The sequence below is a fragment of the Pleurodeles waltl genome, chromosome 3_1 (assembly GCF_031143425.1).
Source record: "Pleurodeles waltl isolate 20211129_DDA chromosome 3_1, aPleWal1.hap1.20221129, whole genome shotgun sequence".
Taxonomy (NCBI): Eukaryota; Metazoa; Chordata; class Amphibia; order Caudata; family Salamandridae; genus Pleurodeles; species Pleurodeles waltl.
Genome location: NC_090440.1, coordinates 71,318,356 through 71,342,240, shown reverse-complemented (window position 1 = coordinate 71,342,240; position 23,885 = coordinate 71,318,356). Strand labels below are relative to the sequence as shown.

The 23,885-nt window shown below is 46.5% G+C and overlaps 1 protein-coding gene across 2 annotated transcripts in view; it reads right to left on the bottom strand.

Moving 5' to 3' along the window:
• The window catches only part of TRAF6 (TNF receptor associated factor 6), a 120,999-nt gene that overhangs the window by 5,679 nt on the left and 91,435 nt on the right, over positions 1-23,885 (bottom strand). For both annotated transcript variants that reach the window (XM_069221820.1, XM_069221821.1), the window contains exon 6: positions 20,295-20,372. In XM_069221820.1, coding sequence (XP_069077921.1) covers positions 20,295-20,372 — 78 coding nt within the window. The remainder of the gene's footprint in view (positions 1-20,294; positions 20,373-23,885) is intronic.

Sequence of the window (23,885 nt, the reverse complement as noted above, 5' to 3'; positions counted from 1 at the left end):
ATTAGAGTGCAAAAATAACAAGCATTTACAATGCAACGGGTCTCGCGTTTGCTCATGTTAGAGCTGATCGCGTTGTAAACTCTTAACCCGACTTTTCACCTATCGGGCAAAAGTGCATTTATGTACAGAACCCGAAAAAGTGAAATCAAGTATGTAAAGCGCTCGACTTCTGCCAAGCGAGATCACGCTCGTAAATTAGAGAAAAAAAAAGTCCACGAGCCCGATGGAAAAGAGCGAGCCTCGCATGTTTTCTGTACTTGGTCGCTGACCTGGAGGAGGGCTTGCCACTGGAAAAGGCATGACATATGGGTGCCTTCGACTAATGAAAGCAAGCAGATTTTATTAGGGAAGCCCACGAACCAATAAAAAACACTGACGTGAAGTTGACAGGGCTCCGAGCCCTTTTCTAAATACAAAAGAGTCTCGCTGCGATACGCATGCGCGAGCGCATGCAACGCGGGCTCGACCCTAAAAAGGGGTCATGATACAGGTATTCGGACCCCATAGGACACATAGGGGGATCCCTTAGGAGTCTCTTGTGGGCAAGAGTCTCCCTGGGTCACAGGACAGGCCCTATAGCCAACCCCTGCTGTGCACGGCCTTTGGCCATGCGTGGCGGTGGTTGCGTTAACGTACAGTAATTAAAATTACTTTACGTTAAAAAACATAGAAATTCACAAAAAAAAAAAACAAAGGTTACAGGAATGTTATAGTTAAGAAATAGGATTAAAAAACATCCAAATTCACTCCCTACCCGAGTCTATGCACCAGCCCCCTTCCTCCTGCCATGCTTGGTTCAATGTGCTGCCACTGCCCTCCATTTAGCTTGAAATCCCTTCCCCCTCCTCCCATCCTCTGTTGCCCAATTCTATGCCCTATCACTGCCCTCCTGCCTAGCCTCTGTGCTTAACTTGCTGCCCCTAATCTCCTTTACCCCGCCCTTTGATGCCTGCGTGCATGCCCCTGCTCCCTCCTTTATGCCTAGCATGTGCCATGGGCCTGTCACTACACCTCCTATTGACTTCGAGTGTTTTGTTAAACGGACACTGCCCCTCGCACCTGCCTAGCATGACAGATGGCTGCCACCTGTCCCTGTCACCTCCACCATGACTGTCCGAGTTCCATACCCCTACCCTCCCTTCTATCCTCCATTTTCCTCTGTCCATGCCCCTGCCCCCTCCCTCCCTCTTGCCCACCATGGCTGTTGTGCTGCCACAAACTCTCCCGCTTGCCATGCATGGTCTTCTGTGCTTCCACAGCCCCTTCCACCTACCTTGTTTGGACAACTTGCTGCCCCTAACCCCCTCCCACCTTCCTTCTGTTGTCTGTGTGTATGCCAATAGTCTTATTTTAGTCTCACTTTTGTGCTCCATGGTGTGTTGTGCTTCCAGTGCCAATCCCACCTGCCCTACATGGTCAGCTTGCTGCTCCTGCCATGCCCACGGCCCTATGCTTCCCGTGTGCAGGACCCTATCCCCTCTCTCCTGCCTTATCTGGTCTGTTGTCGTGCCTCTACCCCCTCCCTCCTGCCCTTTCTGGTCTGCTATGCTACAAATTGTCCCTCCTATATGTCCGGTATTGTCAACTTGCTGCCCTTGCCTCTTTCCCCTTTGCTCTCTGTTGCATGGCCCTGTTCACCTCCCCCATTGCTTTCTATGCTCCGTTGTGCTGCACTGCCCCCCACTTGCCCTATTGTGTATTGTGCTGCTGCAAACCCTGACCCCTGCCCTGTAAGGTCTATTTGCTGCCTGTCCCTCCTGCCCTCTGTAATCGGAGTCCATGTCCCTACCCCATTCCAACTGCCTTTCGTGATCCAATGTAGTATATCTGCCTACATTTTGAACTTGGTAAGAGGGACATTTTGAAAACAAAAACCTGGGGAATTAAATTTCCCCACAGACTTACATTGAAAAAGAGGAGATTTTAGGCAAGAGACAGATAAAATAAAGCCCTTTTGGGCTAAGAATATCGGGAGTCTCTGGCCTGAATTAGGTCTGTTGGCATGTACGGTGGTACCGGCACTGCCTCTTCCTTTTGTCCTCAATGGTCTGTTATACTGCCACAGCATCTCTTGCCTGACCGGAATGGTTGGATTGATTCCCCTGGTCCGTTATGCTGCCACTGTCCCTCCTGCCTGCACAGCGTGATCAACTTGTTGCCTCTGCACCCTCCTCCCTGCCCTCAATTATCCGGGTCCGTGCCCTGGACCTCTGCCTCCCCACTGTATTCTAATGACCAACTAGATTGCTAACATTCTATATTTATTACAGAAGTGTGGCACGACTGGCGCCAACTGTAATACCTAAAGCATTTCCTTTAGGTATTATAAAATTGAGAGGGTCTTGGTTCCATAGAAATTATTAGTGCTCTAAAAAACTAAAATGAGGATATATTGTCTGAGTTCTCAAACAGTGACAAAGCACTTTTAAATTAATGTGTCCTTGTGTAATGTAACTGATGCTCATGTAAAGTACTCCAATAGCTTCGGGTCAAGGCTGCGTTATATAAAACTGCAAAGAAGCAAAGTGATTAAGTATTTTGCACACTTCTGTCATTGGGCTATACTGGGCTACAGCTGGGTGATATTTGTGCTACATTTGGGCTCTTTTTAAGCTGGTAGTCATCTTGGGAGACTTATTTGTTATGAAGGTCTCTAATTTCCTCACTTACTGCTATATCCTCAGTAGAAAATGCTTTCAGTTTTCGACTTTGATTCCATCAAGATGGTGTTCCGATGTGTCACACTTTTGGCATAAATTCAGAATGTTAACACTCTAGTTGCTCATTAAAACACTGAAGTAAAGCTGCTGATCACCAGGAAGTTAACTAGCAGTCTTCTGATGGTGTTGAAAGTGCATGTTTCAGTCTGCATATCAGAATGTTTTAATGACCTGGAAGAGGAAGATATTTGCGAACTCACTTAAAACGTGCCCTAATTTTTCTTTCCACAGCACTAACCATAATTTATATTACAAAATTAACCCCCTCATTTTGTTCCTTTCTAAATTAAATGCTTTAACCTTTAACAGTTTGATTCAATCATGAATGCTTGAGGTGTTGCACACTCGTGTCCTAAGTAAGACTGTTAGCGCACTAGTTGTTCTTCGGAACATTGAGAGTCTGCAGTAGAAAACAAGGGAATCAACTGTCAAGCTGTTCCTGTTGAAGTTCATGTTTTACTGAGAATGTCAGACTTCATTCTCATATGGCTGACAGTGTGAATTTAAAGAAAATATGCTCTCATTTTAGCTTCTGGAGCACCTTCCATTACTTCTAAGGGAAAATCATGAGTAAACAGTTTTCTCTCAAACATGATTCATGAAATCCCAGTACAGTAAAATCACCTTAAAGCATGCCACAATTCCTTAAATTAGTATGGTATCATCAACGAATGGTTTATATTGTAACTAAAATGTGTTATCACCCTTTATACGTTCTCTTTTTTGTGACCCTCAAAACCTGCCATTCACTACAATGCATTTCACCTGGGTGCTATCATGTATATTGGTGCCAAGATGGCTGCCAGCACTTCCTGGTTGAAGTGCTGACAGCCAATCAGCTATCACCATGAGACCTGTGCTTAGGTTCCGCCCTGATATACAAATGTATTTTTCCTTTAATATCTTGAAAACTACTAAATGGATTTACACCAAATAACAAAAAGTGTTCTCTCTGGACCAAGGGCTACCTTTATGCCAAATTTGGTGTCATTCCGTCCAGCAGTTCGGGCTGTAGTCGTGTTCAAAATCCCCAAGGGAATTAACATGAGAAACACACTTTTTTTTTTTCTCAGCCCCTGCTTGATGGGTCAGCCAACACGTTCCAGGCCCAAAACCCAACAAGAAACCTTTTTCTGGAAAATTTCATGAAGATTTGTCAAACAGTGCCAAAGATATAGCCAGCTTAGTTCATGAATCCATGTGCAGAAATCTATTAAAATATGTCAACATTTGTTCTGTTATCCTCAAACTCTTGATGTCCGATATACACCTTTTCTTTTACCTCTCTTTGGAAAAGAAATGTGTTTTAATTTTAAATATTAAACTTGTTTTAAAAATAATACATCACACTGCAGAGAAGGCAATTATTGAATAAAAATATATACTGGGAAAGTACATATGTTGAAATGCCTATTTATTTCTGTTAATTCCATTAATTTCTCTGAATACACTTGCAATATGGAAGAAAAGTAAAAAGAAATTGGGATTTCAATGATATTCAACTTTTACTGTACTTTAACGGTACAGAATTTGTCTTAAAATGGCCTACCCAAAAAGCAGGCCATCCTGCAGACCAATGAGCCTCATACCGCCCCTTCACACTTATCAATATGGAGGTCAAACCTTACGCTAAGTTGTTGGCCAATCATCTCCCGAGGGTCTTGCCCAACTCTGCCCACTCGGACCAATGGGTTTATTACTCACTGCAGCACCAGTCACAGTATAACCTGATGCTGGCCTGTATTCGCTCAGTTGTTGGTTTGGTGGTGCTTATCCTTATCGACTTTGAGAAATCTTTTGATACCCTGCACTGGTCATTCTTGGAGGAAACTCTTCTCAAGACGGGCTTCAGCCCACAATATCGGGCCTACATCAAGGTCTTCTACGGAACCACACAGGCTCAGGACAGGATAAATGTTGTTGTATCCCCTAAATTTCCTATTTGGTGGGGCATCAGGCTGGGTTGTCCCTTGTCCCCCCTTGTATTCACACTTGCCATTAGCCCCTTGCAGCCTGCGTGGGCTATAGGTGGATGATGTCCTTCTGTTCCGGGGAGGGGAAGTGACCTACAGGAATTTCTATCAGCCTAACACAGTACTCATCACGGAGGGCGGGGTTACATGCAACCATCACTATCAGCCAAGAATAAAATACAATAAAGATGGAGGAGGCCTGACGCATAGGCATCCATACCAATCTCAAATAAATCTATCACCTAAAAGAATCTGTATTAGCCTAGAGCTGAATACACCCGAGGTGGGAAGTGTAGTACGAAATACCAATCAGCTAAGAGGTGAATAGATCATACACCGATGAGGAATAACTGTATGGGATTCCCAAGCAGCTTCATCATGACTAGAAATTCAAATAAGAGCAAAATATTAGCCCACTGAGATGGGGCCTTGTTTAATCCACATTGTTAACACCTTTGGCTTGGCCTCTGGACTGAGGTTTAACTTGGATAAGTCTCTCTTGGTTCCCCTGAAGTATGATTGTCGAGATGAGGTCTGGCACCCTGGGATCCCCATGTCGCCGTAGTTTCCCCTACCTGAAAGTACACATATCATGGGAACTGAAACTCACTTGGAGTTTGAATCTCCGACCATTGATATGTAGGGCTCAGGAGGACATGGCCAAGTGGGATAAGTGGCTCCACAAACGTATGGGCAGGATTGCTGTATTTAAAATGATGATACTCCGTCGGCTGCTTTATGCCCTTCAAAAAGAAAATAAGTTACTTACCTGTAACTGTAGTTCTCCAGTATTGGAATCTTTCACTGATTCACATGCTTGAATCCTTCCCCGTCGTTGACATGGGAGCCCCCGGTGCATCAAAACAGCTACACACACACACACACACACAGAGGCTACTGCAATGAAAAAAGGTCTAAGGCCTTCATTTCAGAAGCCCATCATTATCATTATGAGCAAAAAGGACCAAAGCAAGGCCCAGCCAATCAGGCTTCCCCTCCCTCTAGAACCCTCCTGAGAGGAGCTCCCTTCCCTCAGATTTTCTCAAGCATGAGTGTAAGAGTAGCTGAAGAAAAACAGGAAAAGGTGAGCTTCCCAGGAGAGGTAGGAGGATCGCATGTGAATCTATGAAAGATTCCAATACTGGAGAACTACAGTTATAGGTAAGTAACTTATTTTCTTACTCCAGTATTGGAACTTTCATAGATTCACATGCTTGAATCAGAATAGCAAGCAGTAATGAAGCACATTGTATAACATTAATCGAAATGAATACTTAATGATACATGCCCACAAACATGTATATCCATATCTATACACCCTGGAACATAGCAATAGCAGCAAAATGTTTAATGAAAAGATTACCCAGGAAAGAATAGCATGTTAGGTAAACAATAAATAAGATAATAGAACGTTCCATAAAAAAAAGGTAAAACAATTGATATGAGAGCCGTAAAGGAAAAAACAAACCTATGCAATGTGCGCAAATTAAACTGGGCTGGCGGGAAAAAGAATAAAGAACTTACAACAGCTCACTGTTACTGGAAAAGATGTCGCAGCACTGCCTGTCCTAGCGCCATATCACCTTGCTGAGCTTCTTCCAAACAGTAATGCCTTGAAAAAGTATGCACAGACTTCCACGTGGCTGCCCTGCAGATGTCCTGAATGGGCACTCCCGCAAAAAGTGCCACGGATGCAGCCATTTTTCTTGTAGAATGTGCACGCGCTGGATCCCGCAACGGTCTACCTGCCGCTGTATGACAATAGTTAATAGCAGAGGCTATCCACCTCGCAATTCCTTGTTTAGATAAAGCTCGTCCCCTACGTGGAGCACTGAAAGCCACGAAAAGTTGGTTAGATTGCCTAAACTGTTTAGTTCTGTCCAGGTAAAACTTCAGGCACCTCTGAATGTCCAAAGAATGCAGCGCCTGCTCTGCTGGCGTCGATGGATTAGGAAAGTATGTTTCAGTATCACCGGCTGGTTTATATAGAAATCGGACGGGACCTTAGGTATGAATTTTGGATTTGTCCTCAAAATTACTCTATCGCTTTTGAACTGTAAGAAAGGATCCTGGAAAGTGAATGCCTATATCTCGCTTACTCTTCTAGCTGAGGTGAGAGCGAGAAGAAGAGCGACTTTCCAGGATAGGAACTTCATGTCCGCCTTGTGGATTGGTTCAAACGGTGGTTTCATTAATTGAGACAAGACCAAATTAAGGTGCCATGAAGGAGGTGCAGGCCGTACCGGAGGAAAGGACCTGAATACACCCTTAAGAAACAGTTTTATGACTCTCACCGACCAGAGAGGGGGCACGTTCCTCGTACGTCTATAACGGAAAATCGCTGCCAGGTGGACTTTGATTGTAGAAAAATCGCCAAACCCGATTTTGCCAGAAGTAGAAGATAAAGGTAATATCTGCTGCGGTGATGAAGAAAAGGGATGCACTTGAAACTGAGGACACCGAGTGCAAAATCTCTTCCATTTTAGACAATAACATTTGTTGGTACTGTCAGCTACAGCTCTGGCCAGAATAGCTCTGCAATCCGAAGGTATATCTAGATGTGCAAATTCATGGTGTTCAGGAGCCAGGCTGTCAAGTGAAGTGAAGCCAGATCTGGGTGGAGAACTTGGCTGTCGTTTAACGTTAACAGGGAGGGTATCACTGGCAGAGGGATGCTGCGGCTCTGCGAGAGAAGGAGGAGCTCCGTATACCAAAACTGACGAGGCCATGCTGGAGCAATCAGAAGCAGCTTGCAGCGTTCGATCTTGATCTTCGCCAAAACTCTTGGAATCAGGGGAATGGGAGGAAAAGCGTAGGCATAAATTCCTGACCATGCCATGGAAAACGCATTCCCCCAGGAGCCCCGATGTGGACCCCGACTTGCGAAGAACTGGCATTTCGCATTCTGCGGAGTGGCGAAGAGATCCAGGCTCGGTTTCCCCCATCGGGCAAAGAGTTGATTCAAGACTCCTTGGTCCAATTCCCATTCGTGGCTGGACGACCGTGACCTGCTCAGGGAATCCGCAATGATGTTCTGTACTCCCGGGGCATGTTCCGCTCGGAGGTTTACTTTGTGGCTGATAGATAATTCCCAGATGCGCTGAGATTCTCTCGATAAGATTAGAGACCTGGTTCCCTCCTGCTTGTTGATATAATGCATTGTTGTGTTGTCCGTCCGGATGAGAACCGAGGAACCTCCTATCTTTGGGAGAAAAGCGCACAGCGCTAGTCGAATAGCCTTCAATTCGAGGTAACTGATGTGAAAGAGTTTCTGATGTGGCTTCCATTTGCCTCTGACTTGTAGGTGCTGGAGGAAAGCACCCCATGCCTCGAGAGAAGCGTCTGTAGTTATTACCCAAGGTGCCTGTTGAGGAAGAAAGGTAAGCCCCTTCGCTAAGTGAGACTCCTGAGTCCACCAAGCTAGAGAGGATATCCTGGGCTTCGTTATCCTGATATCGTTGAAAGACCCCGTGTGCTGTGCCCATTGAAGATCTAACTGTTCCTGTAGGGGTCCCATTCTTAGACAACAGAAAGGCACCAGAGGAATGCAGGAGGACATCATTCCTAAGAGGGACTTGAAGAGGCGAACTGAAATGCACTTTCTTTTTTGTAAACGTTTTGAGGGAAATGAGCTTTCTCCGTCTGTCCTCGTGGACTTCTGCACCCGAGATCTGGATCTGGCTTTGACCAGCCAATCGTCCAGATAGGGGAAGACTTGATGGTTCTGTCTTCTGAGGAATGCCGCCACTGGAGCCAAGCACTTGCTGAAGATCCTGGGGGCCGATTTCAGGACGAAGGGCAAGACTTTGAACTGAAAATGGTCTCCGGCTACTGCAAATCTGAGGTACCTTCTGTGGGAGGGATGAATAGGGTTGTGGAAATACGCGTCCTGCAAATCGAGGGTGGCCATGAAATCCCCAGAATTTAGAAGGGACAGAATGTCTGACAGGGTGATCATACGGAATGATTGTTTCTTGAGAAAAGTATTGAGGTCCCCGAGGTCTAGAATTGGATGCCAACTTTTCTGCTTTTTTCGGACTAAGAAGAATCGGGAGTAGTAACCCTCTCCTCTCTCCTGATGTGCAACACTTTCTATAGCTCCCTTGAGAAGCATGGACTCAACCTCCTGCTTGAGCAGATGCAAGTGTTTCAGCTTCCGAGGAAGGGGAGGCTTTGTAGGAGGGCAGTGCAAGAATTCTAGGGTATGGCCAAACTGGATGAGATTTAGGACCCATTGGTCTGAAGTTATCTTCTGCCAATTTTGGAAGTAGAGAGAAATCCTTCCCCCTAGTCTTGAGCACAAGGGAAGGTTCATAGTCTGAGACAATAGCAAGTCATTGCCTACAGCCTGTATCTTTCGGTTGCCTTCCATCCTTTCCTCTCTGGGAAGCTCTCGAATACGCTGCGTGTTGAGGCATTCTCTGTTGGAACTGAGGGCGAAATGAATTAGATGCCGCAGAGGCAGAAGGATATCTGTACTGTTGAAAGCCTGGTCTATATGATGAGTAACCTCGGCCTCTAGCTTCTCTGAAAGGCTGTTTTTTTAAACTGCAGGGTGCCAAGGGACCTGCCTGCGTCAGTGTCTGTCTTAATCACCTGAAGCGCATCATCAATGTGCTTTCCGAAAAGGGCTTCACCATCAAAAGGTAGGTGAAGGATCTTGTTTTGGACCTCAGATCTAAATGAAGTCGCTCAAAGCCAACCCTGCCTTCTGAGAACTGCAGAACCGGCCATCTGACAGAAAGCCGTGGTGGCGATGTCCATAGCACAATCTATGATTTCTGCAGAAGACCTCTCCCCCTCCTGCAAGACTTTCCTGGCTTCTAATTTAGAGTCTTCAGGCAGTTGATCTAAATAGGGTGCAATGTCATCCCACAGCTGCCTATCGTATCTGCCTATGATGGCCAGAGAATGATAAACCCTTATAATAAGCGAAGCCATTAAGGAAAAGAGTTTTCCTAGATTGTCTAATCTCCTACCCTCCTTGTCCGGGGGCCAGAAATTGGTGCTGAAGGGTTCCTAGATCTGCGTTGTGCCGCTTGGGCAATAACTGAGTCGGGTCTGGGATGGCCCATGAGGCAAGCCGGAGAGTCTTCAGGCGCCTTATACTTTTTGTCAAGGCGAGGTTGAACCGGGATGACCGTGGCCGGGTTTTTAATAACTTTAATACCCTCATTCCAGATATAGTCCACAATCGGCATAGATTTAACACTCTTCTGAAATGGCTCCTTAAAGTCATACAAAAAGCAGTCCATCTGCTTTGTGGGCATGGGCAACTCAAACCTTTTAGCAGCTCTTTCAAGCAGGTTGTGGAAGCCGCCGATGTCACCAGGAGGGGAATCAACAGGAACCAAAGAGGGCGAGGAGGGAGTAGGAATTTGATTGTCATCCCATTCCGTTATTGCATCCGGTAATGCTCCCTCTTCTCTGTCAACATCATCATCAGGGGAGGACACATCCTGCGTAGGGATGGAAATCAGTGTCTGCGGAGGTACATGAGATGGTTGGACCCCTGGATGGACCAGAGTAGAATGCACAGAGGGCACAACAGGCTGCTGAACTCCCAAATCAGCTGGTGGGAACCGCCTTCTGTAGTAATCTAACATGAGTTGTAGATCAGCTATGAGAGATCCTGGTAAAGAAACCATCTGCTCCTGATAAGGATACTGGTGCGTCTGCGGATAGTAAGAGTGCAGATCATGCTGGGTGTCTTCCTCCAGATCCTGGCACTTGACGTGTAGTTCTGATGGGCTATGAGCAACCCCAAAAGGTCCCACATCGTCTGAGTCCTCTTGTTCCAGTAAATGCGTAGGTACCAAAGCTGAAACCGTGTCTGGAGAAGTCACCATAGAAGAAAGGAAGGCAGACGTTTTATGTGCTTTCACCCTCATCTACGGTATCGTCAAGGGCAACACGGATGGCATCGTCGACGGGGACGTAGCCGGCACACTCGTCGGAATCACCGACGGCATCGTCGACGGTATCAGCATCGTTGACGGCATAGTCGACGGAGACATTGCTGGAGAAATCCTCACAGACTAGGAAAATGACGACAGCAGGGTCAACGTTGACTGTCTCACCGGTGGCAGCATCGATGAAGGAGAGGCGATGGGCAAGGCAACCATGAACGTCGTCGATGAGGGCATTGTCGACATGATCATCGATGAGGAAGACAACACCATAGAGACTGTAGAGGTTGTAGTCATCAACGACAAAGCTGTACAGACACCTTTGGACACCACCGTCGATGGTGCTCTCGTCGACGATGTTGTCGACTGTGTCGTCGTCGTAGATTTTTCGGATGGCCTCTTAAAGACATGTTTCACCATAGGAGGTGGAGTTGGAGGCTCAGATAAGGCTCTTTTGTTGCGCTCTGAGGAGACAGATCTCTCTTTAGAGTGCCTTTTAGAAGAAACAGAACTCTTGTGAGGAGAATTGGGAGGACTTCCAGCCTTAGAGGGCACCCTTTTAGTTTTCTTGTGAGCCTTTTTTGGAAGATCTTCTGAGTGGGGTTGAGGAGATCTGCCTCTTTTCTCTGGTTTTCTGGAGGAAGTTGAAGATTCCTCACTGTCAGAACCAGACACTGGATTAGATCTGGACTTCAACTTTTGGAGCCAAATTAGTAGCCTACCCTCCCTGTCTTTGAGGGTTTTGTTAGAAAAGGTCCTGCAAACCTTGCAGTCTTTGGCCACGTGGCCAGGGTAAAGGCAGTAAATACAGTCTTTGTGAGGGTCCTCAAAGTGGAGCCTCTTCTTCCCACAGGTCTTACAGGCTCTGAAGAGGCTTTTCTTCTCCTTATCAGACATGATGAATTCACCTCAAAATAGAGTTCCCTTAAGTAAAGTAAGAAGAAGACACCTTACTTGATGGAGGACTCGCCCTGGTGGATATCTGTCCATAGTATTGGGAAGCACACATCCGATAGTAAATGATTGGTTACATGTGGGCGGGAGGACCCGGCATACCGAGCAGAACATGTGGGCGGGAGGACCCGGCATACCGAGCAGAAATAGCTATGACTGGCCTGGAGAATATAAAGCATATTTTGTATGGGTCACTGGTCCCTGAACTGTTCCCGGACCAGACTAAAGAAGTGTTCCGCATCTGTAGAGTGGTGCTGCATTGACGGGCTGATGGTTGGCGCTTGTGGCGAACCTCGAGGATGGGACCAGATTGACATTTTGCGCCTGGGAGATGTATGGGACTGGAGTGATATTTGCTCCTTTCAGTCAGAGTCCCATATCCATACATCTCAACTCTTTTGAGACGTAATGGTCAGGGATGCTCTCTCAGACTATTGCAGTGACCTTGGAATGTCCCAGAATACACGCCACTTGAAGTTTGAGTACCCATGGTGAATGGGTGGATCTCACAAAAATAGCTGTACACTCCCCTGACCAGGTGGGACACTTGAGGACATGGTGGAAAGAATGGGCGGGCACTCTGGATGAGACAGACTGGCGGGATGCCTGTATGGCAAACCGTGTGAGTGGCGATCTCTGCACAACTCAAGCTCAATCAGTTCAAATATATCCACAAACCATATCTTAGACATTACTACCTCTGGAAGTCTGGGTGGCTCCTTCACCTACATGCCTTTGATGCCCAGAGGGTGTTTCTTCCACAAAGGTTGGGCCTACTCTGTTATACAGCAGTACTGGTCACGCATGTTGTAGAAAATGAGCACTCTTAACATCTATAGAATGTCCCACGTTCTGCAACCGAATCTGGCTGGGGAAAGAAAACTGGGAGTTCAATGGATTGATTGATGTGAAACTACCTTCGGTAGGAATTTAGGATTAGTTCGAAGAATCACTTTGTCTCTATGTATTTGGAAGAAGGTTTCTTCTAAGGTTAATGACTGGAGCTCACTAACACGCATAAGTGAAGTGATGGCGACCAAAAAAGCGACCTTCCGTGAGAGAAACTGAAGTGGACATGAGTGAAGAGGTCCAAAACGGGGACTCATGAGCCTAATCAGTACAATGTCAAGATTCCATGAGTTAGCTAGTGGATCCCGAGGGGGAATAACTTGTTTGAGTCCTTCCACGAATGCTTTAATTACTGGAATCTTGAATAATAAGAGATGGTGTCTATTCTAAAAAAAAATCCGGCTATAGCGGCAGGGTGTAAACGGATGGAAGTGTAAGCTAAATTTGCCTTCTGCAAATGAAGCAAGTAGCAAATAATGCTGTGGACAGTGGCATCATGAGGTAAATTTGTTTGGGTTGACAGTAGCAAAGAAAACGTTCCCACTTAGAAGCGGAATAGGTTCTAGTGGTAGGTCTGAGTGCTTCCTTGGGAATGCCCATACATTCTGGTGGCAAGCCAAGGTAGCCAAACTTTATGACCTCAGGAGTCAAATTGCTGGGTTGAGTGACTTGGGGTCTGGATGTCTGATCTGTTATTGATGATGGGTGAGAAGGTCGGTATGTTGGGGAGTTTCTCACGAGGAACTAGTGAGAGAGACAGTAGTGTGGTGAACAAGGGCTGCTGAGCCCAAGTGGGAGTGCAATGACCATGGTGAGAGACATTTGCCTGAGCTACCGAACCAGAAATGGAATGAGAGGGAGAGGCGGAAAACAGTAGCTAAATATCCGTGACCCATTAATCCGTGGTACATTGCCTTTGGATAGTGGGTGTGGATGTCTGGAGGCAAAGTTTGGGTATTTTGCGTTTTCCGCTGTGGCAAAGAGGTCTATGTGAGGGAAGCCCCACTTTTGGAAGTGTGAGTGGAGGACTTGCGGGTGGAGTTCTGACTCATGGACTTGTTGCTGCATCTTGCTGAGCTGGTCTGCAAAATCGCTGTCCGTGTTAGGGAGGTATTCTGCTAACAGGTGAATGTTGTGGTGAATTGCCCACTTCCATATGGGCTGAGCCAGATGTGATAGTTGTGAGGACCCCTGTCCCCGCCCGTTCTTGTAAATAGTACATGGCTGTCATTGTCCGTCCGGACACCGACAACCTTGTGAGACAGGTGAGGTAGGAAAGCTGTCAGGGCTAGAAAGACCGCCTGAAGCTCCAGATAGTTGCTGTATAATGGTTGATGAATGGCATCCCAAAGACCTTGTACCACTAGGTCTTCCAGGTGGGCACTCCAACCAGTCAGTGATGCGTCTCTTGTTAATGTGATCTGAGGAACAGGGTCCAGGAAAGGCCGCCCATTTAACAGGTTGTTGGTATTCCACCACTGCAGAGAATGGTGAGTGTGGCAGCCTAACATCACTAGATCTTCCAGGTGACCCTGTGACTCAGACTATTGACGAGATAGACATTGTTGAAGTGGGCGCACATGCAATCTTGCATGGGGAACTATGGCAGTGCAAGAGGCCAAAATCCCTACCAAATGCATAACCTTCCTTACTATGTAGGATTGCTTTACTTGAAATTGTGGCAGAAGTGTTGAAAATTATGAATGCAAGCAGGATTAGGGTGTGCGAACACTGCATGTTCAATATTGCTCCCAAGTAAGGTTGAACTTGCAGAGGCTGAAGGTGAGATTTGGAGATGTTGATAGTGAAGCCTATGTTGTGAAGTAGATTCACTGTCAAATGAGTATACTGACACTGTTGAAGTGTACTGGCTTTGATGAGCCAATCGTACAAGTAAGGGAGCACATGGACATTCAGTCTTTGCAGATGTGCTACGACCACTGCTAAGCATTTGGTGATCACTTGAGGAGTGGAAGTCACCCCGAGCGGAAGGACCTTGAATTGCTAATGTACGCCTGCTATTACAACTCTCAAGTATTTTCGGTGTGAAGGGTGTATTTGTATGTGAAAGCAGGTGTTCTTTAGATATAGAGCTGTCATAAAGTCACCTGCTTGTAGAAGTGGAATGACATTCTGTAGGGTGACGATATGAAAGTGTTTTGATATGATGTATTTGTTTAAGGGTCTGAGATACAGAATTTGTCTGAGACCCATCCTTTTTGGTAATCAGGAAACATAGGGAGTATATTCTTAGACCTTGATGTTGCAGAGGAACAGGTTCTATGTCCCCTTTGAGCAGAAGGAATTGGCCCTCTTGTTTGAGAACTGATAGGTGTTCCTATGATAGTATGTGGGTGTGAAGGATGCTTTTTGTTGGGAAAGGGGTGCTAATGAGCTCCAGACATGTTGGATAAGGGCTAATACCCACTGGTCTGCAGTGATGGTATCCCAGACCAGATGGAAGCGCTTAAGTCTTCCCTCAACAGGTGTTGAATGATAGGGGCAATAACTAGTCACTGCTTGGCAGTGGAAGTGGATGCATCTGTGGAGAAGCCCTTCTATGCTCCTCTGTAGCCTGGGCGATGAAAGGAGCCCCTATGTGTAGGAGTCTGTAGGGCACCCATTGCCTTGGCTAGTGTAGTATCTACTTTTGGTTCAAACAGGTGCTGCTTATAAAAGGGCATGGCTAAGACTGCTTGTCGGACTTCTGGTTTGACACCACAACCCCAAAGCCATGCATGCCTTCTTAAGGCAATGCTGGTGTTGACACCCCTGGCCGCTGTGTCTGCTACATCAAGGGCACACTGAATGGAGTTGTTAGTAATAATTTGTCCCTCCAAGACAATTTGCTGCACCCTTTAGCAGTGTTCGTTAGGGAGCTACTGTAGCAATTCCTCCATTTCAACCCAATGTGCCAAATCATAGCGGGCCAAAACGGCCTTCGAATTGGCAATGCGCCAATGATTAACGGCCTGCACTGCTACTCTTTTCCCAGCTGTATCTATGCATTTCATCTCCTGTTCTGGGGGAGGAGAGTCCCCAGTGGCTTGACTGTTTCCCCCCCTTGCATGCAGTGGTGGCAACAACAGTCAGGTGGAACTTGAGTTCTAATGAAGGAATCTGGTATTTGTTATCCTCCTGGAGGGTAATCCACCTAGAGCGGACTGGCTCCTTAAGCATATCCTCTGCATGTCTCATCATGCCAGGGTCAATGGGGAGGAATTGAGTGTCTCTGTGGGTTGAAGAGAGGGTGTGAAATAAAAAAGTACTGCTCAATGGGTTCCTTATGGAGCAGTAGATTATGGAATACAGCCTCCCTGGATATGACCTGTTGGTATGTGATATCCTCTGTAAGTTCGGGGCTAGCAGGGTAAAGGTCTGGGTCATTGGTAGTGGTGGCATCCGGGGGCGGTGGGAGGGTGCGGGATTGGATTCCACAACCAAAGCAGTCTTTTGGTATCAACCCTGGCCAGAAGGCAGTGGTGGACCAGCAGCCTCCAAAATAGGCAATGGGGACTTTTTTGAGGATTTTGGGAGAGCAGGGGCCACTGTAGTTGTGTATTGGGCAGAAGGCAAGTCTTGGCTGTCTGTACGGAGCTCCACATAGGAGTCGGAGCTGTCCTTGATGGAAAAGGTTTATCCCTCCTGGGCGGTTGTCTCCTTCTGGGTGTGTTCTACCACAAAGACATCCGGGGTGTCAACCGGCACTCTCAGCACCATCTCAATTAGTCAAGCCCTACGGTTCAGAAGAGTCTTCTTGGACCTGAACGACTTACAGGCATCACAATCGGCCTCACAATGATCGGGAGAGAGACATGGAGTGGAGGCACACGTATCCGAACCCGACAGCGGACAGAAAACAATCAACAACTACTCTGATGGTCTAAATTGCCAGAAAGGCAAAGGAGTCAATGCCTGTGCGCAATATCACAAAGAGGGGGAGTCACTTGATCTTGTGACTCAAAAGTGTTCTTTGAATAAAAACAACTCGCACTACTCCGTACCCAACACTAGATAGCAGGAGTATGCAGAGCATGTTTACCTACAGCCACACATGCCACTGAACACTTGTTTAACTTTCAGAGCTGTATGATCTCAAAATGCTTGATTAACAGCAATATGATGAGGCTTGTAAAGTGCCTGCAAGCAGTCAATGCAGGTAAAGCTGTTAAGATACAGGATCTCTAACAACAGTAGGAGCAAAATGGTTCTGAATTTCTACTTCAAAGGTACGGGCAACTGTAGATGAAGGCTTGGGTAATCCAGCTGTACAACAAGTACTGGAAAAGCTTATAGGTCTTGCCTTTACAACTTATTGGCTTTGCCAATGGTTTATAGTAATGCTATACAGCATCCCTGATGCTGTGTAGCATAGCTAAAGAGGAGAGAAAACACCCTATGAAGTGGCCAGTTTGCCACTTTCTAGGTGCGTACACCACGCACATGCACAACCACAAAATTACCCATGGGCTTTTTTCTTTTTAACAATAATAAATAAGAATACACACAACATATATTTTTCTTCTTTTTCAAGCCACTGGGGGAAGCAGCATGGAGTGCGCAGGTTGGGGGAGCAAAAAGGAGGGCATGGTTAGGAAGAAGGAACATGGAGGACAGTGTGGTGAATAAGCAGCACAAAGGGCAGGGCAAGGGGTCAGAAGAAAAAAGGAGGTTGCAGGTCAGGAGAAGAAACACAGAGGGTACAGGAGAGGAACATGGAGCTTGGGGGAATTAGATTGCAAAGTGGTGTAGAGAAAGCAACTTAGTGGTGCAGACGCACGAGGACGAGCAGAACAAAGTGGGTGGCAGGGAGTAGAACTCAGAGCGAGGATATGGGAAGAGAAATACACAAGGGGATAGCTGGAAAGCACAGCAATCCCACACGGAGTGCTTAACTAAAATGAAAAAAGCACTGTCTGAAAATTAAGCAGTGAAATGACACATGTAATGAGGCTGAGGACCAGGTAAGGGACAAACATAAGAAGAGGACAGAAAGTCCACACAGGCTAACAAATAAAAAGAAAGTAAATAAGTGTGACAAAAAAACAACCAATGGCAAAAAATAGGTGGGCTCTAAGCCCACTGTAACCTGACAATATGTCTTTTTGCAAACAGGCAGCTAGGGCTGTCTGGTAGACGAGACCAAAAAATGGCAGAAAAAAGGGCAAGCAGTTGGTGTGAACATCATTTTTCAACACTTTTTGTAACTATTAAGTAAAACTGCTCAAGATGCTGGCATTATGAAAATCTTCAGTGCCCCGCCAAACATATGGGCGAATAACCATAATTTTTCAGGTCCAGTTACAGAGGCTTTCCCATGGAACAAGTATCTTTATGGGGGTGAAAGACGGTAACCTCAAAGCAAATACTTTGTCCGTCGCAAGAGAACATGAACTGCCCCTGCTTGCTAAATTTTGAAGACCATATATTATTCAACTACAAACACAGCAGCTACCAGAAAGTAATCCGTGATTCCAGACAAACCTTCCAGGAAGTGAAGCCCAAAGATGTGGGTGAGCAGCAAATCCCATTTGAGCCACAATCCAGCAAAAATAGCTGCTAAGCTGCCTTCATCTCTCATGCTCGAAGCAGAGGACCAAAATGCTATTACCAGTTTCGCAAACACAGGTGGCAGTCTGCCTACACAAGAGGGGATTTGTTCTCCTGCCATTGCCAACATCACTTCAGTCACTGGAAAGAGAATGACTAGGAAGGTGGTTGCACATTCTGAAATTGCCAGATATCTTCTCAGCACCAAGTAAGGAAAATAAATACCTCTCTTTCTCTGTCCACAAACGTTGGTTCTTACACAACATTTTAATAGGTAGCAGAAATGGGGAGGAAGAAGTACAGAAGGTTGTACTGGTGAGGGTACTAGGTGTATATATGTACCATGCCTAGTACCTTAGTAAACTATCTCAGCTCTCTGCTTGCCACCCAATCCTTAATGCCGCTAATACTGCACAGTACGATTTGGAAGTCCCAAAAAAAGATATTCGGTAGGAACAATCTGCAAATGGAGAGCACCAAAGCAATAGTCCTCTCACTTGGAACATTAAACCTTATAAACATTAAGGTGGTCATTACAAACTCGGCAGTCTTTTTGCAAGACCGCCGAGGGACCGCCGTGCTGAAGACCGCCAGTGCAGGCGATTTTCCCCTCGGCGAATTATGACTGCTGGCAGCCCTCCGTCCTTTTCCGGACAGAGAGCCGCCAGCAGCCATACTGGCGGTCGGCGGGGAAGTGGAGGTTGCTCTACCTCCACCGCCCGGCCAACAGAACACTGCCCGCCGAATCACGTTCTGTGATTCGGCGTGGCAGGGTTCTGTTGACTGGGTGCTGGCGGCGGAGCAGCCCCCATGGATCCCGTCCCCTCCCGGAGGATCAACGGACCAGGTAAGTTGATCGTCCGTTAGGGGAGGGGGGTGGAGGTGGTGGTGGGGGTGGGATGGTGGGGGGGGGGGGGGGGGGGGGGTGTTGTGTGTTTGCATGGGGGTGTGAGTATGTAGAGGGGATGTGTGAGTGCGTGTATGCATGCGGGGGGTGTTGTGTTTGGAAATGTGTGCGTGTGTCTGTATGTCTGAATGGATGCGTGCGTGTATGTCTGTATGTGGGTGTGCGTGTATGACTGTGTATTGACATGTTTGGTGATATGTGTGCGGGTATGTGTGTTGGTGGTGTATGCATGAGTGTACGGTGTGTGTCTGGGTTGCGATGTTGGGGGTAGGGATGGGGGAGGGGGGTCCTGCCACCTATGGGGGGTGGCAGGGGGTGGGGGGAGGAGGTGGTGGAGACCCCTATCAGTGCCAGGGATACCGCCGGCGGTCTTGTGACGGCCACCGGGCTGGAGACCCAAGTCTCCAGCCCAGCAGTCGGCTCTGCCCTGGCGGTCAGATAGGAGACGTGGCGGATGTCATAATTCCAATTTTTTTTACCGCCAGCCAGTAAGACCGCCACTTCTCCACCAACCGCCAGGGTCGTAATGAGGGCCTAAATGTTAAACCTGGGAAAACTGGGCAAAACCTGCAAGAGTATTTTCTGTTACTTCTGACTAAATATATCAGTGGCTAATTGAGGATTGTTCTCTAAGTCACACAACCTTTCTTCACCTCAAACTGTGGAGGTCTTGGAAAAGATGTAAAATGGTCTTCAAGACTAAGGGTTGAAATAAACAACTGATTTGTTTTGTACTCTCTGGAAGTGGAGTATTCTCATGATGGAAGCACTGAAGCAGGTGCATGTGGAAGCTAAATGTGCTCCCAAGCTGAAGGGCTTATGCTTCTTCATTCAGATATGGAGCCACAATCTCCATTCTCACTGCCAACTAACACGTGTAGGGTGCAAGTCTACAGTGGAGCTAGGTTTGTGATGGCACTACTTCACTTGGTCTTTTTTTGTGGGGGAGAACTTCACCTTCTCAACAACTCACTTTAAAATCCATGGTTGGAAAACCAAAAGATAATTCACCAAAGCAGAGTAAGCACATGTGAACCAATTATTGCTAGTTTAGGTGGAACATAATTGAAGGCAATTCACCACTTGAAGAGAAATATAAAAATACTAGGGATGGTCCACACACTCCACTACAAATGTATCAATGCATTGCTCTTCAATGTGTCCTTAAACCGTAGGCCAAGATTGTAGCTCACGCTGGCTTACTGTCAGCGTTTAAGTTGCAATGGAATTTTGTATAATGAAAAGAGTAAATGGCAACTGGCCACTTGCATTTCATGGGATGAGATGAATGGATATGTGTTGGAAGGATCTGGCCATTAGTGACCAATGTCAAATTTCGTGCAGTGAATACAAACAAAAGGTTGGACCAAAGCTTGGAGCAATCACATCATAACTTTAACAAACTTTTAAAAGAGAAAACTGATTTCTGTACCTTTTCGGTGCATCCAAACACACTGAATACACACTCAATGGGGGCGAGAGGGCACTCTGTAGCAAAATGGCCTGGTATCTGAAATGAGAGATGCAAAGAGTTCACATTATATTTCATCCATGGGAAGACAGCATTCTTAAGAAAATTAACAGCGTATCAACATGCAGAGGCTACAGATCAGAACCAGTGACTATCTGAAATACCTGTACCTGCTCTCCCGCGAAAATGTGCATTTGTGTCCGGTTTCTGAACTCAGGCTGACCCAAGGTCCACTCCTCTAATATCTACAAGGGTCTGAATGCCTATCCTGTGGAAGGCTCATTCAATGAGGAAAATTCATGATTGGTGCTTTGAAGGCAGCAATCCTAGCTGTATGTGTCTGATCATGACCGGTATAATGAGCTCAAACCCACAGAATAGTTGGGACGTTGATGCTTTTGTGTGTTCCTGGCAACTCGTGGGCATCCATGTCATGTTGCCCACCCCTCATAAAACGTCCACAGACTAGGGAGGGTGGCTTCTCAAACACCATGAAGGGCGCCTGTATTATTATTAAAATAATACGTTTATTAGACGTCTCACCATTAACCATGATAAATATTTAAAATGGAGCTTGGAGCTCTTCTTAATGTTAACCACTCATTCGTTTGCCATGGAGTCAATTCCAGAGCAGCTAATGGATCTTAAGTTCCGACTGGAGCATGGTGGAAAACAACCAAGTTGTCTGCAATTAAAGTACTTAAGTAGATTCCAATGAGTTGTGGGGGCCTGGCTCTTATTGAAGAAAGCAGTGTAGGAAGACTGTAAATAAAAAAAAAGAGTAAATAACAATGGATTTAAAACACACCCATGTTTTAAAACACAAAGCACTGGGACTCTTGCAGTTCACAGCCCATTGCTGTCCACATTCACTTGTACCCACGTAATGCTAGCACTGCGTTAGGGATGCCAAAAGTGACCAGTTTAGACAACAATTAATTTTGACAAGTGGGGAGGGACCGCTCTAAAGATCATTGGCAGTAGAACCACAGACCGCAGTTCCTTCCCCATCACTGCTCAAGTAATAAAGGGGGGGCAGGGGGCAATTTCTCAGGTCGATGGTAGGAACCACGAGTTTCAATGATGATTTTATTCAGTTATTTTAGTTTGATTCCACAAAAAATACATCGAAGACATCAAGTTCTGTGGAATTCTATTTGGAGCAGCTCAACTGTCTTCTGGGCTCATTTATATGTAATTTTAATCAGTGAGGATTAATACTTAAATGATCTCTTTTCCTGTGCTATTTCCTGCAGTCTTTATCCTTCTGAAACCTCATAAATGTGCACCCTTGAGCTGGCGGCTAGAAACAGCATCTAAAGGTGCACCCTTGAGCTGGTGGCTAGAAACAGCATCTAAAGGTGCACCCTTGAGCTGGCGGCTAGAAACAGCATCTAAAGGTGCACCCTTGAGCTGGCGGCTAGAAACAGCATCTAAAGGTGCACCCTTGAGCTGGCGGCTAGAAACAGCATCTAAAGGTGCACCCTTGAGCTGGCAGCTAGTAACAGCTTCTAAAGGTGCACCCTTGAGCTGGCAGCTAGTAACAGCTTCTAAAGGTGCACCCTTGAGCTGGTGGCTAGTAACAGCTTCTAAAGGTGCACCCTTGAGCTGGCGGCCAGTAACGACATCTAAAGGTGCACCCTTGAGCTGGCGGCTAGAAACAGCATCTAAAGGTGCACCCTTGAGCTGGCGGCTAGAAACAGCATCTAAAGGTGCACCCTTGAGCTGGCAGCTAGTAACAGCTTCTAAAGGTGCACCCTTGAGCTGGCAGCTAGTAACAGCTTCTAAAGGTGCACCCTTGAGCTGGTGGCTAGTAACAGCTTCTAAAGGTGCACCCTTGAGCTGGCGGCCAGTAACGACATCTAAAGGTGCACCCTTGAGCTGGCGGCTAGAAACAGCATCTAAAGGTGCACCCTTGAGCTGGCGGCTACTAACAGCATCTAAAGGTGCGCCCTTGACCTGGCGGCTAGCACCCTTGAGCTGGCGGCTATTAACAGCATCTAAAGGTGCGCCCTTGAGCTGGCAGCTAGTAACAGCATTTAAATATGCACCCTTGAGCTGGCGGTTAGTAACAACATCTAAAGGTGCACCCTTGAGCTGGCGGCTACTAACAGCATCTAAAGGTGCCCCCTTGAGCTGGCGGCTAGTAACAGCATCTCTGAAAAGATCCAAAGGCTGCAGTAGCAATGCTTCAAGCAAGTTAACAATTATTATTGTTTATTTACAAAACCTTTAATAGGTATATTGCATTTTTCTTAACAGACAGGTTTTCATTAGCGGACTTTGCCTTTCTGGTAATTTAGACCATCAAAGGGCTTGTTGATTTTTCAATTGCGAGGGTTTGACAGTCCTAGAGCTCTAAAAAGCAGATTGCAGTCGAAGGTAGTGCATGGAAAGCAGTGCATGTAAGTTGCCTTTCAGTGTCCGTTGACCATGTCTTTGAGCTGTCACGGTGTTTCAATACCAAGTTACCAACAGCATAATGTAAACTTTTTTATGTACTGTTTAAACTTAAGGATTTTCTAGAAGCGCTGCAATAGGTGTGAAGTGGCGTTTCTTGTCCAGCTTTTGCACTTTCCACTAAGTTTCTTTCACGTTGCTTTAATGTACCATTTGCTTTAGCAATGGCTGCTCCCAGGGTGCACGTGTACAGGGCAAAGGAAACGTGTGATTTCCCCAGCGAGGCAAAGGCACAAAACCAGTGCCGCAGCGGCCACAACTGTGTAATCTTTTCTCACTTACAACACAGGCAGCTGCAGTGTGAAATGCCCACGGTAGTACCTCCACATTTATAATGACCCTTTGTGAGGCGCACCATAACCGTGGCACCGCGACTCCTCGTAGGTATTCCAAAGCAGTGCTGTGTGGGCATCTGTGCTGCCACCGGTGTGAGGGGTGCCAGGCTTAGAAGTGCCTTGTTTGTAGGTGGCTGGGGCTCTGCCAGGGATCCCCCTTCTGGAGGAAGTCTAAATGCAGCATTTCCTTCACTCCTATGGCTTATCAGACAGTGGATGGGGGAGCATAAAGGCAGGGCCACCTTTGAAATTCAAAGATTGGCTCCTTGGGTGGGGTTGCTGATTACTTATTCTTCCCAAGCACTGCAGGTTTGGGGGAGGGAAGACTAAAGGGCGGGGTTACAGTTCTATTCCTCAGGGGAGGGCGTTTCTAGGCAGGACCTTTCCTTTTGTGTGTCTGCTTACTGCCACAGGAAGGCTGAATGAGAGCCAAATGCAGATTCTCTCTTCACTGCTCATGTTGTGGGTGCGGCAGACTGCAGTCACCAAAGTGCTACCTGCCCCGAGAGGCATTACTGATAATACAAATTCACTGAAACAGACTGCAGCATCTCAAGCACAAACATTTTAAAAATTCAACATTCCTGTTTTGTGCTTTTCTCCCATCGGTTTTTATAGCAAAATGAAACCTTCTTAATTTAACTGTATTCACCCGGTGGGTGATGGTGGCGTGAGCGAATGCTGGTGTTCTCATGGTGTACAGTGGCATTGTAACACATTCAAATAATATTTCCATCTATGGTTTTGCATGCTCAGA